Here is an 18024-nt window from a genome sequence, read left to right as displayed (position 1 = left end):
AATATCAGATATTTCATATTACACGTGTCAAAGAGCGTTATGTAGAGGGATAACATGGAGTCAAGGAAGCGCAGCCCAAATGGAATCTGGTGCCTTTCAAAACACGGCAAAAGATGGGCGTCCCACTGCGTGTGTATGTGTGTGTATGTGTGTATGTGTGTGTGTACTGTGGGGCGCTTGGCGGCATGTGTGCACGCTTTTGTTCACAGACTTCCCCTCTGTGTAACGTGTGTTTCAGAAGGAACTTCTCTCGAGGAGCAAGTGCGAAGGATAAAGGACATCGAGGCCATCGAGAGCGATTCCTTTGTTCCTCAGGCTTTCAAATCATCCCGGGATGAAATAAAGGTGCGTTCTGTCTCTTTCTTTCTCTCTCTCCCCCCTCCTCCCTCAATTTCTCTCTCCCTCTCTTTTCACCCCGTCTTTTATTGAATTTTGCTCTCTCTCTCTCTGCGATGCCGCGCCGTCTGTCCAGAGACAGCCCAGACCAAATCAAACGTTCCCATTCAATGCTGTTTGTTCCGACCTGAGATGGTTTCATCTCATCGTCGGCAGCACCCGCACAAAAGCCCACTGGCCCTTCCTCTTCCTCCTCTCTTCTGGCTGTGCAGACCAAACATGAGTCATTATTGAAATGTTTCCGTCGGGAATTTCACATTTGTCCGGGGCCTTGTGGCTGTTTTGTAGAGACGGGTGACAAAAAAACGTGACGGCGAGCCTGGTGGACTTGTTGGCCACGTGTTGGTGAGTCGGACAAAGGTCAGGACCCATGTGGCAGCAGCTGGGACCCGACTGAGCCCATCAAGGCCAAAGCGGGCCAGCACAGATTGCATCATGTGAGACCAGACCTCCACCATGAAGATGCTCTGGCACTGATTTTCACCCCATTTCAAAGAGCATCCATGAAATCATGTACGTTTACATACATGTGGACTGTTCTAGTAGAAATTACCCCTCAAAACATTTTACTGAATTAATAATGATAATAAAGGTGCATACTTATCTCATTTCTTAGCTCCTAAAATATTACTCAAGTCCAAACCAAAGTGTACCTCTAGTTGGAAGGATCTCATCAAACTTTTTAGCTGCATTACCTTCATGAGCAGAATTACTCAAGACCCAAACTATTGTGGAAGTTAGCCTGAACCAGCATTTGACTCTCACGACCCCTGTACCTTCAGAGCTCGGGCAAGATCTCGTGTTCTGCTGTATATCAAGTTGAGAGGCTTAGGCATTGTTCTCGTGCATTGTTTTGTAGCTTCTGCCTAGGACACGTAGAAATATTCTCTCATTGGTTGCTAAGAATCCAATGTAGCCTTAGGCTTCGGGTTCTGAAACCCTGCGGCATTCTGCTGGTCCCCTAGCCACGGTTTGGGTTTGCCATACCGTTGTCTGTTCAGGAGCCACAGCCTTGTATTTACCATGTTTAGTTATAATTGTAGTTAACATTTCGCCTTTAAGCATTAAGCTTTAAGTCAATAAAGACTGAATTCAGGCTCTCTTCCCTAAGTGCTCTCATTTATTATAGTTTGCTTAATTTATCACCCCGAGGGAAAAGCGTCAGAAACCCAACGTTACAAACTTCACAAAGTTAGGCCGTGTTGAAGTGCTGTTGTATTGGCTCACATTACACCGTACAGGAGAACTTAAATAAAGTGTGAGCTCAGTTTGTTTGTCCCTATCCACTGTCTCTCTCACCCCCGTGTTCATAAACTCACACACACAGATTAATGAGTCCGGTGAGACTGAAGAAGATTCAGATACGGTACACTGCAATTTTTTTTTTTACTCCAAGTGCCAGACTTTCACTGCCATCTAGTGGCAAAATATGCCATTATATTTGTTGACCTGTGTGTTATTGTGGACTGTTTCTACACACACAGCCGTCCTGAGGTAGTGAGGGCCTGTAACCCCGCACACAGGCTAGCAATCGCATTCTACTGCATGACTGTTTAAGTACATCGTCACTTTGTATTAATTATTCATCTTGTTTGTTTTTGTTGCATATTCGTTTTCTATCGCTGTGTTTTCTCCTTTGGAATACACCAGGACCAATTCCAATACATTTTTTAATTGAAATGGTCCTAAATCATTGAATCTTGAGTTTGATGACAGTAGAGAGTAAAATGAACTCGATTTATCTTTTACGCTTTTCTTTTTCTTGTATTTCTCTTTACATTTCATTTGTTGTGTGTCCTATATTTATGCATGTTTGATCATCCTGTACGTTTTTGGCTTCATTTGTTATCAATGTACATAACATTTTCACTTCTCAGGACTGTGTGGGCGTGCACAGAACTTGCTAGATTGATACCCTCTCTGACTTGTGATTGGTTTGTTGCTGTTGTTGTGACGGGACATCTGGCACCTTTATGAATCTTTAAAGTAAATTACACTTACACCTATATGCAGACGTCCAAACCCAGACATGAGGTTTGTAAATGAGTGAGTTTGCAGGTTGATTCCGGTTGTGATTTATCTCCTATGATCCTAAACTCTGGATTCATCTCTGTGTGGATCTGAGGGGAGCTGCTAATGTTGAGATATTGAACTTAATTACAACGTTTTTAGTCTAGGATATACTTGAAATGCCTGTTTTAGTATTTTCCTCTTCTTTTTTTTTTCGTCGTTATTTTTTTATTGTTAAAGTTCCTTATTTATGATGTTCACAGTGCTTTAAATGTCTTATGTTCCCTTATTTATTGTACTTTGTTTTGAACTTTTATTGATTTATCTTTACGTGCATTAGTCTTGTGCTCTCCAAGGTTCACCCTTTCCCAAATCAATTTCTAAACCTATATTGTGATGTTGAACTCACCATTTTGTCAATAAGTTGTGGAAAGCACTTTGAGTAACAGCATATTTGATTGATTGATGGATTGATTGGTTTCTTTATGTACAAATGGGTGCATTTATGTGACTTCAGGTTGAACCAGCAGAGATAAAGCAGGAGTCGGAGATGCCCGTTTCCCTGGACGTCTCTTTCCCCGTGTCCATCGTCTACAATGACAGTGACACCCTCGCCCACCCCTCTGTGAGTTCCCGTCGCAAACCCACGCCACTATTTTCTCTGATTGCTCACACTCAGCTCCACCTGAGCCCCAATCCAGCACAGTAATTGCCTTCACCTGGTTTTCTAAATTGCTTTCAGAACCTGAGATACAGGGTGAAAGCAATTAATCAGGATAGAATCACCATAGGCGTGGCCCTGAGTGATCAGTTTAGAGCTAATGAGCAGCTTGATATCCTCGGGTTCGGCTCAGAAAGGCTCGCCGTCGTTTCATCTTTTAGTGCCTTCTTGCTGGAATAAGTTGGATAATTGCTTTTACTGATCGGTGAAAACTTTGTTAATTGTGTCTGCTACAAACACTGCTGCTGTTTCTAATATTACTGCCACTGCTGGGTTATTGAATATTATACAATATGTATTTGAAAATGGAAAGGAAGAGTCTGCGTCAGTCACAACACTTCATAAAGAGTTTTCTGGCCTTTTTTAGCTGCAAAGGAGTGAAATTGCCCATAAATACAGGACCAATGTGAGGTGAACACATGCAAAATGACTAAAAAGTGTTCGAGTTAATACATTTTGCATGTAGCACATTCCTTATAAGGAGATTCAGTCAAACAAATGAAGACCTAGTTTATTATTGCTGCTGGTGGGGTAACAGCGTCTGACCTTTGGCAGCAGGTGGAAACTTTGTAATTGAAAGCAGTTTGATCAGGCAGCAAGAGAGGGATCAGATAATGAGAGACACTGGTGTATGCCGCTGCCTGCCATGTGGTGCTGTCTTTAAAGCACGCAGCAGCTGAGCAGTTTAGTACCCCACAAAACTGATGGCATTAATTTGCTTTTAGTAAAACAGATTTCCATTGTTTTACACAGACTTTGAGGAACTCTGGTGTATAAAATAAGATAAGATAAAACTTTATTTCCATAAATAATTTGTTTAACATTAGCCACAGTTGAAACTCTCCGCAGAAAAAAACACAACAGCTTTTGAGTGTAGAGACGAAATCCGTTTAAACCAAACTGGTAATAATAATAAGCCTTAGGCAGCCGTCCAGAACCATGCATTGCGTAGCATAAAGCACTTGAGTATAGTAAATTATGGCCTCTTTACATCACTTCCTCCCTGCCTGCAGACCAATGATGAAAAACACGAAGGAAAATCCTTAAACTCCAATAATGCTCCCTGGGGCCTCCCAGTCATCTATCTCTAGTGGGTAAACTAAGTTATGCCCTGATGTATGCAGATCAAACCCCCCACTCCACCCCTCCACAGACGCACGCACACACACCCTCAGACAGGCTGATGTATGGCAGCAATATGCCCCAGGCAGGCCCCGGCCCGAGCTCCAGCTCCTGTTCCACTTCCAATTAGAACAGATGAGTCCCATTAGCCCGGCCCAGATACTGTCAACCCACACACACTGCCTCATTAGCACCGTGACACCAGCGCACGGCTGACAGACAAGAACTCGCTGGTGCTGAATCTAACACACAGATAACACGCAGTGCAAGGATGTAAGCAGCATAGGTTAGGGGTGACGGATTGATGCGGCCTGGGCGCTCTGCAATCTGCATAATAACACACACATTATTGCATCGATGTACATAGTGTACACATAGCCGGGATGTCAACATTGTCTCTCTCACACACACACACACAGTTGATATAGAAACGATCCATTTTCCCCCGTGCTTAGTTTGTACTCTCAATAGTCCTTGTGTTTCCTCATAATAAACAGATGCCTTCATTCATCAGAGACTTACAACAGTTTTATAGCCCGACTACAATCAATATCATCGCTGCTGGTGAGGCCCTGTGATGGATACAAGTCACATATACACAGGCCTTTTCCATAGGCAGGCTAGCACTCTGCTAGGCCCACACAAATGAAACCCGTGTAGTTTTATGCTTGTGTTTATCCATTGTGTGTGAATGGAGCGAGTAAACCGAGAAACATTCCACAACCCTCCACTGAATGACAGCATCACCAGTGTGTGACTGAGGTTCACGCCAAGGTTAGCAGGGTGTCAGCGGGCGGCACTCACAGCCCAGTGAAAGCCTCATGAAGTATTAGTAAGCGAGAGTTCATTGGGTTCTGTCACATCCTGAATGTGAGAGGTGGAGATGTCAGGCTGTGCGGCCGCAGCCCCCATGGTTTGGGAGTTGGCTTTGATTCACAGATAAAAAAGTGAGGGAATATTGCTTTTACTGCGCAGTAAAGAAGCAATTACATTTGGAATGTGTCGGGGAGACAAACATATTCCGCTGGCTGAGGAGGGAAACCTCGGAAAATTCCACCTCGGGTGAAGACCCCCGACAAAGACTTAACACCTAAGTGTGTTAGTCATATTTTATCATCACATCAAAAGCTTTCTCAATTTTCACCGGAGACAGAGACGTGCTCAGAGTTCATAGGCCCATGGACGACCTGGAGAAGTCCACTCCCAGGCCTGGAAAAGTAATGGAAAAACAAAGACAAAACATTTTGGAAAAGTCATGAAATTTGAAAAATCTTTTTTATTCTGATTAAAACAAACAATGTCTTTATATGAATTGTTAACAATTTATAATTCCATAGGCTATTAACATTTTGAAACAAAATGGAATTTTAGGTTCCAGCTTTTAGTTAAATTCAAGGGAATTCTGATAGGATACTTAGAATAATTAGGATACTACGTATGAAGAATTAGGATGCTCTCGTCTTATTTCAGGCGGCTTTTGTGGGCTTGAATCCACGTGCTGATCTTGAGGGCGGTCATTGCCGTCTTTGGCAGTCCTAGTCCAACTCCTTACCCGTCCTGTGTCTTCTCTCACCTGCAGTTGTTCTTGGACAAGGAGAAGGCGGAGGAGCTGTGGATAAGCAGGCTGATCTCCCTGCGACAAGAGAGGCTCATGGGAAGTCCCGTGACATGAAGGACAGGACATCAATGTGCTTTTCACACAGACGTTGACTTCTACGAGTCCACAGTAATTTAATGTATTTCAGTTCATTAAAACCATGTCTTTATTTTGATTTGTTTTTAATAAAGGACTTTCTCAGATACAATTGAATCAGATGGTTTGTTTTACTATTGAGAAGACACATTTCCTACAATTTCTTGCTTAATTGCCACATAAGTTTACATGCAGAACATCTGGACCAAAACGGATAATGGTTGATCTTCGTTATCTCAAATCCATCATCGTTTTGCCCCAATTGTGACTTCATTTTAAGCACATTCACTCTCGCATCTTCTCCTACAAAAATAAGCATCGGTCAACCTGGTGATGGTGCTATAACAACACCAGTGAAGTCAAACTGGTGTGTTAAAGCCATGTAGCAACATATAGTCTGTAGAGATGAATGAGTCACCTTGGCCGGCAGCCTGACTCACGCTGTCCTCACCTTATCTCAAGTGTCTACATCAGGATGGCATCATAATCCTGAAATAGACGTCGTCTCACGCTCTCCTCTTTACCGTGCTTAATTTTAAAGTGTGTGTATGTTAGTTCAATATCTCGTCACACTCCTCTACTGCTGTGTTCTGCTATAGAAGGGTTCTCAAGGCGATGTAGGAGAGTCCAGACTCGGGACCTATTTGTGGAACGTCCAGATGGTAGAGCTATCCTGAGACTGGGACAGCATGTCTCACTCCAATCATTCGCTGTTGTGACGACGTCATGTATGAGTGAGGAAAACAATCTGAGTGGGTTTTAAAATGTTTGACTTCCAAATATGTCCAAAATAATATACATACATTTACAACTTTTGTCAAACAAGTCCATTACACGCTACAAAATGAATTCTAATATAGGTCCTTGTGTTGGAACACTGCCACTGCACAGAGGGCGATCAAAAGCCCTGCTGCCCTCTGAAGTGTGGCCAAGTTTTGTCTTCTTATCGAATGTGTGTGTGTGTGTGTGTGTGTGTGAGAGAGAATCTGAAGTAAAAGTGATTAGAGTAATGAAAATAAAAGATACTTAAATTGGAAAATAAAAGAAAAAAATTGTATCAAATTCATGAATGGGGGATTACTAGAGTGGTTGTAAAATTGTTGACGAGTTTAGGAAAGGTCCTTGTTGCACAAACATACCAACACACACACACACACACACACACACACACACACACACTCCAATTACAGTAGTAAGATATCAGTTTTGGAACAATAGAATTTGCCTATGCGATACAGAAAAGTCATTTAACAAAGGTGTGTGAAATCTTAGGTCATCACTTTGAGTGAATGAAGGGAACACATAACACACACAATCTATCTAACATTACGGCACTTTTGCACGCCTCTTCTTCCTCCTCTACTGCAGAAACGAGTCATGCTGTTGTTTTACTTAATATGTCTCTTAATGCTCTGAGTTCTTTCATCAAAGTCTGGTTATTGCTCTCCAGATTTGCCGCCATCTCTTCCAGGCATTTCACATAATCCTTTCTTTTCTGTCGACTTTTACGGGCTGCATATCTGAGGGAGGGAAACAAAGCTGCGGTCAGTCCAACTGAAAGGTTAAGCAGAAGGGGCAAGTGTGGTTCAGAGGACTTGTAGGGGGTCAAAGTGGGCTTTCTGAAGGCATCCCAGTCGACAAATCATAGTCAGTTAGTAATGAAAGAGTTTTTACACATTTACAAATGGATATACACTTTATTCTGTCCAGATTATCTTTGAACATAAACTTGTTCTGTCCTTGATTACTTGTAGTGTCCTAAACCCCCAAACTGCCCTGTTAACATACCTGTTCCTCTCCCTCTTCAGTGCTGGATCAGGCTCCTGAGACAGGTCCACGGGGTCGATGGTCTCTGTCCCTGACTCCACGGTTGCTTGGGGAACAACCTGGTTGTTCTCTGTGGCTGCATTCTCGTCACCACTTCGTCTGAACTTTCTCCTGTTTGAGTCCATTGTCTTACCAAGGTAGACAGAAAGCTCTCAAAATAATAAACTTCTACCTCTTTGCACCTCTTGACAAACAAGTTAACTGCTCCAGTATCAGTTCAATTGTAAGGCTCAATCATTGCGGGGTTTAAAACTACTAGTCAACAATGGCATCATTCATGATGTCATTAAGGGTTCCAGATGATTCCATTTTATGTCATGGGCCCCTATGAGATCATTCATGGTGTCATGAATTAACAACTATGACATCATGACATCATCTGTGGTGTCATTATGGGGGCCCTACGGTTGTTGCATTCTTGTCTTCTGCTGCTGTAATGTATTTATAAATATGGTCGACCATCAAGTTGGAATTAATATATTTTTCCAACTTTAGTGGCCAAAATGTGTATATATACTGTTGCCCATAAGGTTGGAATAATGTTTAATGCAGCTTAATGGGTGTATATATATGCATATATATAATATATATATATATATATATATACCCACCTATTATATATATATGCATATATGTGAAATAATAAAAGAGTAGTAAGATAAGATGTATGGTAACACGTAGATTGAACATACATCTCAAGGTGAAGTTTTCATTCATTGTGTTTATATGTTTTACATGGCATAACAAGTTAGTCAAAATGAAAATCTAAAAACTATGTAAGACTGTTGGCTGACAATACTCATTTGATGTTTAAATTCAGCAGCTAAATTACTTTTACTCAAGTATTTTTTCTAATGAGGGAAATGTAATATTTTATATTAATATATAATATTAATATTAAAGTCAAAGCCCCCCCCACACACACACACTGAAGTGTGTTCGTCAGTCTGTCAGCAGTTGGAGCTCCAGCGTGTCAGGTGGCTGCAAACAACAAACCAAGAGTCACCTCACAAACAACATATACTTTACAAACACACTATATGTCTTCTAACGCGCCCGCCTCTGTGGTTGTGTGAAGCTTGTGTGTTGGTTTCCGGGGTTGACGCCCGCTGGCAACCTAAGAAAATGTGACTTTTACAGGATAAATGTCTTAGGTGCCGTTGTCATGGGAGCCAGGCCACAACACAAAGCTGGGAACAAACGGGCCAATGAAAGCGCGAGGCTGTCGTCACGTGCCCGCGTGCGTAAAGCGTGTCGCCTGCTCCGTAGTAAACGCACACTGCGGGACTGAGCCTGAGTGAGCGCGAGCCGGAGCTGCTGCCGCTGCACCTGATCCTCGGGACGAACAGCTTCACCTGATTTTACAGCGTTTTTGGCGTTAAAACGTGGAAATGTTCAACAGTCTTCTCAGGGATTTTGACGAGGACCCCTTCTTCTCGTGAGTACCTCAAATACATGTTTATAAAACCGAAAAACAGCAGACAAAGTGAAGAAAAGTGACAACAAACGACCAACCCCGCAAATAATACGACTAAATAAACACCAAGTAAACTTTGTTTTATCGTCGATAATATTAAAATAAACGTTTGAAATGTCATTGATTTTGATTGTGTATTACTTTTGTAACTAGTTTGTTAAATTTGTTAGTAAGAACATGAATTTAGTGGTATTAGTGGAAGTTATGACAGTTAAACTACAGGTCACATATTACTTAACTTAAATTATAATTGTTGGTAACAAGTAAATTTTTTACAATTGTGAGTGTGATTTAGGATGAATTTCGCACTATCTTTAGAATTATTACAATATACTGTTATTTATACGAGCTATGGAGAAAAAATTTAGGGTAAACTAAATATTCTAAAAATGAAGTCACTCCTTGGGTAATTACCTCCACCAGTGATTTCCCGTCACAATTAAGAGAAATCAATGTGTTATTGATTGTTTTTCCATTACTACCAGCAGCACTGACACAGAGTGCGACAGTGAGTTTGATTGATGGCCTGTGTGTTTGTGTGTGTGTGGGTGGTCACACTCGGCCTGACTTAGCCTAAGTAGCAATCAGCTGAGTGTAATGTTGCTGAAATTTGGAGTGCTTCTTATATTCTAGATTATATGGTAGAAGTTGTTAATCGTCTTAAATGACAGAAAGGGCAGGTGGATAGAATGGAGGGCTTGGAGCCAAGGGATCCATGCCAAGGCTGTGATTGGTCAGTCACTCTCTCGTGCTTCACATACAGCAGTTAAGTTCAGGCTACACAATGTAACTCTAACTAACCAATCTTGGGCAGGGAAAAGACAAACATAGCACCTCACCCTCCATTGTAATATCTACCTGCTCTCTTCATCTTCCTTCTCCTCTCCTCACCTCCACCCTGACCCTGCCCTCCTCGGATTTATTGGGCTTCCTTGTTGACTTGTTGTCTTTAACATCCTCTTCCTCTTCCATAGGGATCCATTCCGGGCTCACAATGAGCACATGAGGCAGATGACGCGTAGCTTCTCCGATCCGTTTGGCGGGCACTTCATGCCCAGTTTAACGGACGGGCGTAACCATGGGTGCAACCTGGCAGGGCAGCCCGGCTCATCTCTGGCACTGAGGGACGACCACAGGGTGAGGACGTGTGTGTGTGTCTGTGTGTGTGTGTGTGTGTGTGTGTGTGTGTGCCTGTGTTTGAGTCCGTGAGCACCATATCTCAAAAGGTTGTTGGGGTGTTTCAGCCAAACATGGTGTCCAGGTTAGATAGATACTTTCATTGATCCCAAACATATAAGCGTTTGGAGGAAGCGCTGAGTTTACTGAGGTCATTATGGTGGACGCTCTCCACCGGCAGAGTAACCGGAGCCCCACTCAGTGAGGTATGGGGCCATGTGAGTCTCTGCCTCAGTCGAAGGGCAACCCTCTTGGCCTCTCTGGACAGTTATATCTAGCCGTTAGGAGCTCTATTTATAGTGCATTGTTCCACTGACACACTGCTGTCTTGTATATACACGCATACACACACACACAGACACACACACACACACACACTTGTTTCATACTCACACTAACAGGACCCAGGAGAATTCTACTGTGCTGTGCTGATATGAGCTGCTGCTGAAATGATATTCCAATAGAACTCCGCTTCGTATGGGTCGAGGCTCCACAGCCGGTGTTCACCTTGTTAGGTACACCTGTACAATCCAATGTCACACTCTTGACATGTAAATCAGACCTCTGTCAAACTGATAATGCTCAGTTTTTGTCTAAATTGTGTCAAAGTGTGCTTCTAATGTTCTGCTCAGGCGTCTTTACAAATTTATATCCGGGCTACACAATTAATCACATTAAAGTTGTGAAATGCAAATATGTGATTATTAAATTGCAAAAGGTGGTGATCTCAATTTATGTTTAATTGGAGAGCTTGTGTATGTATATGTGTTAAATTCAAAGAGGGCCGTTCCTCTAATCGCCTCCAAACTTGCGAGAACCGTTTCTTACATTTGTTTTTACTTCATTAAGATTTTTATTGCACGCTTTATCAAATTCCAGTAGTCGAGTCGTGAATGGAATCACGGTAGCAACCCCCATAATGACATCATGAATAATGTCGTAGTTGTTTTGACCTCTTTCATGACGTCATATTGAGTCGTTATCTTGGCTTGAGCGTCTCTGGCTTATGTGGAGATAAGGAGCCGTCTGCTGGAGCGTCACCGTGCTGCCATGTTTCTGGCTTCACTCAGTTGCCCTGTTTTCTCCTCGTTGCTCTTTGGGTCCATCTGTTTGGCAGAACGTGTCTTGGCAGTGCTGACGCGTTAGCAGTGAGATGACAGACAGCTCAGTCCCATGCTGCTCTCCGATATCACAAGGACATATGTGCGTACAAAAATACATATGCACGCATACTAAGACACATGCTCAAAAGCACACGCAGACATGGAAGGCTGGATAACAAGCGCCACATAGGAATACATACGTTGGCTTCACAGTGTTGGAAAGCTTCAGTTTCTTATGTCAGTTTACCAAACATTGGGATCCCCAGTGGGAAAACTTTCCCCCGCTTTCCCTCTTGAGCCTGCCGAGTCTCCTGCAGCTCTGCACTACCTGCTCACTGACACCACATCACCGTTCAGAGCAGGCATCTGTCTGCACGCTTGTTTATAAAAACAGTTGATGAGTGCCATTGATTCAATTTGTGCCAACCAACAGTGAGCCGCCGTGTTAGAGGTGCCGTGTGTGTTGTCGTGCCGTTGCTACGACACATCAGGCCTATTTCAGGATCTGACTGCAGTAGGGTCCAGGTTTCACTGAACTCACATGAATGAGTTTGTGACAGCCGAATTGTTTTTAGATGCGGTGGTTAAAGGCAACTCTTCATGGTTCCTTCTTCTTCTTCATTGGAAAAGCTGATTCTGCTGCTTTATTTCCAGACCACCAGTATTAATTATGTGCAGCATCCTCTATGCTTTTGCGTACAATGTCATCTCAGCCCTCCTGCCTTCGGTCAAACTCCTCTACCAGCTTGGTGACCAAATACTGATGAAGACGAGTTTTAATTTACATGATCACTGGCGATTTTGTATGATAACGTGATTCACCACTTGTTTTTCCAGTCTCAGCATTCAGGCCATGCTGTGTTATGTACCATAACATATCCCCCCTCACTTTACAGCACAGCCTCACTCCCCCTTTAGGTCCTCCTCCTATGCCGTGACCTGCCGTTCCCCTCAGAGGACGGTGACAGGCTCAGTATCAGAGCGACAGAGCAATACAGAATGTCAATCTGCCGTCATCTCAGACCGCCTAAAATAATGTGTTAAAGACCAGCGGGGCCGCGTCTTTATTTTTCGCCCTGCGTCGCTCCTCGACTCGGCCCAGCCCTCTCTAAAAATAACGGAACTGGCATTTATTCGTTCATAGCTGCCTCGCTGAGATAAAATTGGTGGCAAGCTTTGGTGAATAGTGTTCGGCAGTGTTTTACATCAGCGTGACCTTTGAAGAAGAGCTGAGTGAGCAGTCTTGCACTCGTCAACCCCCTCACCCGGGTCCCAGCCCACCACCCACCCCCTGGCGTGTCCGGGCCGGTCCCAGCCCGCAGCCTTCCTAGAATGAAGCTCAGTTTCAGTGTTAAACCCACTCTAATCTCTGGCAATGCGACCCAATTACACATGGAACACAAGTCATTCAACACCCTACTGATTACACGCAATACCTCACTCCCAACAAACACACACACACACACATAGCTACAGGGCTGTTGATGCGTATCCACAACTGCGGGGTCATAAACACCTGCGGGTTTGGTCAGGCGGACACAGGGTCCTACTGAAGGAAAGTAGTCCAACCTCCCGATCGTCCTCTTCAAGGTTCACGACCTTGAGGAGCTGCTCTAGTTTTTCTTTGAGTATTGGACATAGCCATTTGTTACATCGGTAATGGTGGAAATATTAGTATTCGTAATACTGTGATAAAATTCTACACATGCTCGCCCGGCTAGCTCAGTCGGTAGAGCATGAGACTCTTAATCTCAGGGTCGTGGGTTCGAGCCCCACGTTGGGCGGCTTTTGGTCCTGAGACTGTCAAGGCGAATGAATGGGTTGATGTAAAGTATTTAGGATACAGCGCCACAAAGTCAGAGTCCATATATGTAAAAGTACTAACCATTGTGTTATTAAGCCTAGGTCACTGTCACACACAGCCGGGATTATTGTCTTTATTTACGGGAACCTGAAAGTCCCCTTAATCGTCTGGGTTTTTCTTTTTTCTTTTTTATAGGCCCATAAAAAAGGTGTTATCAGACATACAGACATACATTACCAGGTTCACTGTCATGCTGGATCTAGCTTTATGGTTTTGATGTCATTGGGTTCGTGTGATGAAGTAATAAATGTCAGTGCGTCGACTGCACACACACATGACACAAACACACATGCCCCAGTGTGCATGTAAGTGCGTATAAATAAAGGAGTTGTTTATGAGCTGATAACGCTTGCCGACCAGGTGGTGCAGTGAGCCCAGCCGTCACACTCTTCTGCTCTACTGTGTGTGTGTGTGTAGGACATGAGCTCAAGGAACCCGTTCAACAAACTCGACAGCATGATGAGCAACGTGAAGAGCAGGATGGAGGAGATGCACAAAAGCTTTGTGAGTTAAAAAGTGAACTGTTTTCAGTTTGTGTTGCGTTTTCTGTCTTTGTCTTTTCTCTTCTCACACTGTCTTTGTGTGTCTGTGTGTGTACACCAGGAGAACATGTCCACAGATCCAAACTCGCACTCCTTCAGCTCCTCGTCAGTTATGACTTATTCAAAGGTTGGGAACGAGCAACCCAAAGTGTTCCAGGCGACCTCAACGACACGCCGCGCCCCTGGAGGGGTACGTACCAGATGCTGCACACTGTGTGACGCCGCTCTACATTCCAGTGCAGCGTGCCCTGACAATTCAATGTTTCTGTCGACGTCGGCCCATTGGTGCCATTCTCAGGATCAATCTTCACCAAGAAATAAACAATCAACATGCCCTTTTTGTCACCATCTTCCGCAGATCAAAGAGACCCGGCGAGCCATCAAAGACTCGGTGAGCGGCATGGAGAAGTTGGCCATCGGTCACCACATTCAGGACAGGGGACATGTTGTGGAGAAGAAGGTCAACAACAAGACAGGAGAGAGAGAGTTAAACCAGGACTTTGAAAACCTGGATGAATGTACGTCACCATGTCTGTCTTTAGGGCCCATGAGCTGAGTGATCATTCAGGATCAGATTTAGATTCTCAGGCCTGATAGAGGGCAACATAGTGGATCAGTGGTTAGCACACGAGTCATGTGTTTGAACCATGCTATTGAACCATGTTTAGTCATCGAGGTTTGTTTAGGTCACAATGTCACAGGAATGACCCATGATCCTGTCTCTCCCCCCTCCACACACACACACAGCTGAGGCGCAGTCTTTTAATGACGAGTGGCAGCAGGAGTTGTCCAGGTTTCAACCGGCGGCCCCCATGTCTCGTCTGGAGGGACCACGGCCCCGCGCCGTCCACCGGGCAGCCATCAGCAGCAGGCCCGAGCCAGTCCACAGGTCAGTGATAGAGAAATCACAACCCTGTGAGGATCAGCAGCTCAGGGGAAGATGACAAACAATGAGAGAGACATCTGCTCTGTAATGTACACATTGTTGTTTATAGATATTTTTGTAAACTTTTGTGTTTTTTTTTATTTCTGCAGTGAAAACCCAAAACCCAAGGCTGAAGAGAAAAAGGAAGTTTCCGTCAACCAGCCTAACGTGGAAGGTTCCAGCGTGTCAAAGCAGTAAGGAACGTCTCTGCACATTCAAGCTTTTTCGATTTAGACGCCCTCTGGTGGTGATTGATGGTACTTCTGGGCTCATTGAGTTCAGCCCAAATCAGATCCCAACAGTAGGAGGAGCCAATGAGGCCTGATTCATTATCACAAAGCACTCAATGTATAGATTCCAAAAAGGGTTTAATAATGATTTCAGCAAATTCTATAGATATATATTTTTATAAAAAAAGATTACAAACCGCTTCAATGCTCACACTGGCTTTAAGAACGATACACTAAATATACAAAAAGTGCTCATCCCTTCACCAAAAATGTATTGGCACATATTGGTGTTAAAACAGACCTGTACGATGTCATAAAGGTCTAAATTAAGGATTAGTCAGGACATACAGCATATTGTTGCAGATGTAGAAGCCGATCACCTGCTTTCATCTCTCTAACATTGTTTTCATAGTGTAATTCTGTCAACATTCAAACTAAATGTAGTGATTTGCTGATTGACCACATCTGTTTATAATTATACTGTTTAGTGCCAGATGTTCTTGATATTTGTATTTTATCTGCTGTAATCTTTGTACAAAGGACAAAAATGTATATTGTTACTTACCTTTGGATTTGGTGCTGAGCGGACAAACTCTTTAAAACTCAAGATTATTCTCAAGAATTCTTGCTTTGTTCTTATATATTTTTTCAAGCTTCAATGTCATCTACGAATAAAAAATATGAAGATATGAAGAGATGAATGTGGTCTTGTTGTGTTGTTGTCTGTCCCAAAGTGAACCATCTGAATTGTCACTCTCTTGTTGTTGACACAGCTCTCCTGAAAGTCTTCAGTGTGATCCTGAGTGATGATGGACCTCGTGTTGCACCCGTCTGTTTATGCCATGGATGTTATTATTGGACGCGAGCGCCTGTCAGTAGCTCGTCGTGATTTGAGATGTTTCACAGCTGCTGGTCCACAAAGTTCTGCTCTCACATGCTTGTGTATCTGGCTTCATTAACCCTTTGCTCTGACAGGTTATTTTCTATTAAGCTCTGCAAAGGTCCCATTCTTCTCCCATTATTATAGCAGTACTGTAAACACTTTTGCAAACATGATGCATATATTCGTTAAAGACTTCCTGCTTTAAGATTATTTGATTCTGTCATCACAATCAATTTGAAGCCTGAACGACTGCATTTACAACTCCAAATACCCAATGCTTGCATAACAAGATAAAAGTTAATAATTCTGGTGCAAAACGTGTAATGTCAGTAGAAATGTTTTAATAGTCAATACAAACAAGCTACAAAATGTCTGAATATTGGAGTGCCAGGTGAAACTCTACCACCACCTGCTGGTCATCTTAGCACATGACTTTCTTTCCTGATAGGAATATTTACACCATTTACAAGAGACACAAAGGGATGAAAATGAGAATGTCATAAACATCATTTTGAGTAAACAAAATTCATTTGAATCATCTTAAACCAAACACAATTAATTTAAATACAGCAGAGACCCGGATATGAAATAAACCATTTTTCTCTAGGAAAAGTCCCTGATGAGGGCAGGTGGGTGCGACCGAGGGTCCCGTCCTCAGCTACATGATTCCCTGTGGCTGCACCTTTCCTGCAATCTTCTTGGAACACTCCAGCAGAGCATTGTGGATGTCTTTGGCACAGGAGATCTGAGACTTGATCATGCCGAGGTACTGAGCGTAGGACATGGACTCGGTCTGTACTGTGTCTGGCTTGGTGGCTGTAGGGACCAGGTTGGGAGAATGTTTGGCGCTGTCAATGCTCTGGGAGAGACACTCGTACGCCAGCCGCTGCGTGGAGAACAGGAGAAGAGTTGGAAGTGGGTGTATGGTGTCAGTGTGTGTATGTGTGTGTGTCACATTCAGCTAAAATGTCATACCAAGCACAGCTCCAGCTGATCACAAAGGGCATAGAACTCCTCCAGGCTTTTGTCGAATCTTTGAACGGACGTGTCGCTGCTTTTGCTGAAGGGAAAACAGAACCCAAACACTCAAGACACACATCTGACTGAATCCCCTACATGCTGCTTCACTGACATTACCAAGTGGCCGTGTTAACCGTTGACTTCTGCCTAGATGTTTCATTAAATAATTGTTCTAGATACTTTTTTTATCAATTTCATTAAGTTTCATACAAACCCAAATGAACATCACTTGTCTAAACTGTCACCATCACCTTATATAATATCAAACTATTTACAGCGGACCACTTATATTAATGAATTTCACTTATCACAAAATGATAAACTGATATAAATAGTTATAAGAATATTAATAATAAACATGTATACTGAGTTGATTTCCTTCTAAATGTGCAGGCTGGTGACACCAGATTACTCGGTCACTCGTTATTCTGTAACACTGGTAGGCTACTTACATTCCGTTGTCAATTGAAGTGTTGTGCGCCAAATTCAGGGACGCGATCTTCATTACGTTCTGTAAAAAAAACAAAATAGGGAAGGAATTCGTTATATGATGAGAAAACAAGAATAAACGTTTTAAGAATTGATTGTTTTCTTCTCCATCCGTTGTGGTTTCACCTGCAGACTCTCCTTCAGCTGCGGGATCAGCATTTTGAACCTGTGCACCGGGTCAAAGTCTTGTTGTTGACTTAGTTGTTGCTGTTGTTGATGTTGATGTTGTAACGCAGCACTTTGTTGCATTCCGGGTTGAGACATCGGACCGCCGGGCTGCTGCTGCGCCGCCATCTTTACTGTCTAACCGGAAGAACTGTCATTCTTCATACTTTGTAGTTTCCAAAATAAAAGCGCCCGCAAACCACAACGGGGAGCATTTATTCAATTATTACTATTATTCAATCATTCAGACTAAATATTGTTGAAAAAGAGCATGAGCACTCGTCCATCAGGTAATATACTTCTAATACCATAACGTTTGATACAACCGAGGTCATTTCACATAATTCTCCAAACATGAAGGGTTTCAACTGTGTATTTCGG

At 43.1% G+C, this 18024-nt stretch overlaps 3 protein-coding genes and 1 non-coding gene across 4 annotated transcripts in view; 3 read left to right on the top strand and 1 right to left on the bottom strand.

Annotated features, from left to right (window-relative positions):
- Positions 1 to 6048, top strand: part of LOC142995329 (serine/Arginine-related protein 53-like) — a 32705-nt gene extending 26657 nt beyond the window's left edge. The window contains exons 3-5 of the mRNA XM_076146330.1: positions 239 to 345; positions 2924 to 3031; positions 5829 to 6048. Coding sequence (XP_076002445.1) covers positions 239 to 345; positions 2924 to 3031; positions 5829 to 5921 — 308 coding nt within the window. The 3' untranslated portion in view covers positions 5922 to 6048. The remainder of the gene's footprint in view (positions 1 to 238; positions 346 to 2923; positions 3032 to 5828) is intronic.
- Positions 6049 to 9088: 3040 nt separating this feature from the next.
- Positions 9089 to 15054, top strand: mlf1 (myeloid leukemia factor 1). Its single transcript, XM_076146329.1, has 7 exons — positions 9089 to 9207; positions 10221 to 10383; positions 13807 to 13893; positions 13993 to 14121; positions 14290 to 14449; positions 14679 to 14820; positions 14967 to 15054. The coding sequence occupies exons 1-7, from the start codon at positions 9161 to 9163 to the stop codon at positions 15052 to 15054; spliced, it is 816 nt and encodes a 271-aa protein (XP_076002444.1). The 5' UTR covers positions 9089 to 9160.
- On the top strand, positions 13237 to 13309 carry trnak-cuu (transfer RNA lysine (anticodon CUU)). Its single transcript has one exon. It is a non-coding gene; the product is annotated as a tRNA-Lys (tRNA).
- Positions 15055 to 16299: 1245 nt separating the features above from the next.
- med29 (mediator complex subunit 29) lies at positions 16300 to 17777 on the bottom strand. Its single transcript, XM_076146177.1, has 4 exons — positions 17605 to 17777; positions 17442 to 17500; positions 16945 to 17029; positions 16300 to 16855 (listed from the first exon to the last, which is right to left on the bottom strand). Exons 1-4 carry the CDS (start codon positions 17770 to 17772, stop codon positions 16628 to 16630), a joined length of 540 nt encoding a protein of 179 aa, XP_076002292.1. The 5' UTR covers positions 17773 to 17777; the 3' UTR covers positions 16300 to 16627.
- Positions 17778 to 18024: the final 247 nt, after the last annotated feature.

Source organism: Genypterus blacodes, unplaced genomic scaffold (assembly GCF_046128005.1).
Source record: "Genypterus blacodes isolate CSIRO-AG114 ecotype Tasmania unplaced genomic scaffold, CSIRO-AGI_Gbla_v1 ptg000032l_1, whole genome shotgun sequence".
NCBI lineage: Eukaryota > Metazoa > Chordata > Actinopteri > Ophidiiformes > Ophidiidae > Genypterus > Genypterus blacodes.
Note: the sequence above shows the minus strand (reverse complement) of the source record. Positions and strands in the feature narration are given on the sequence as shown.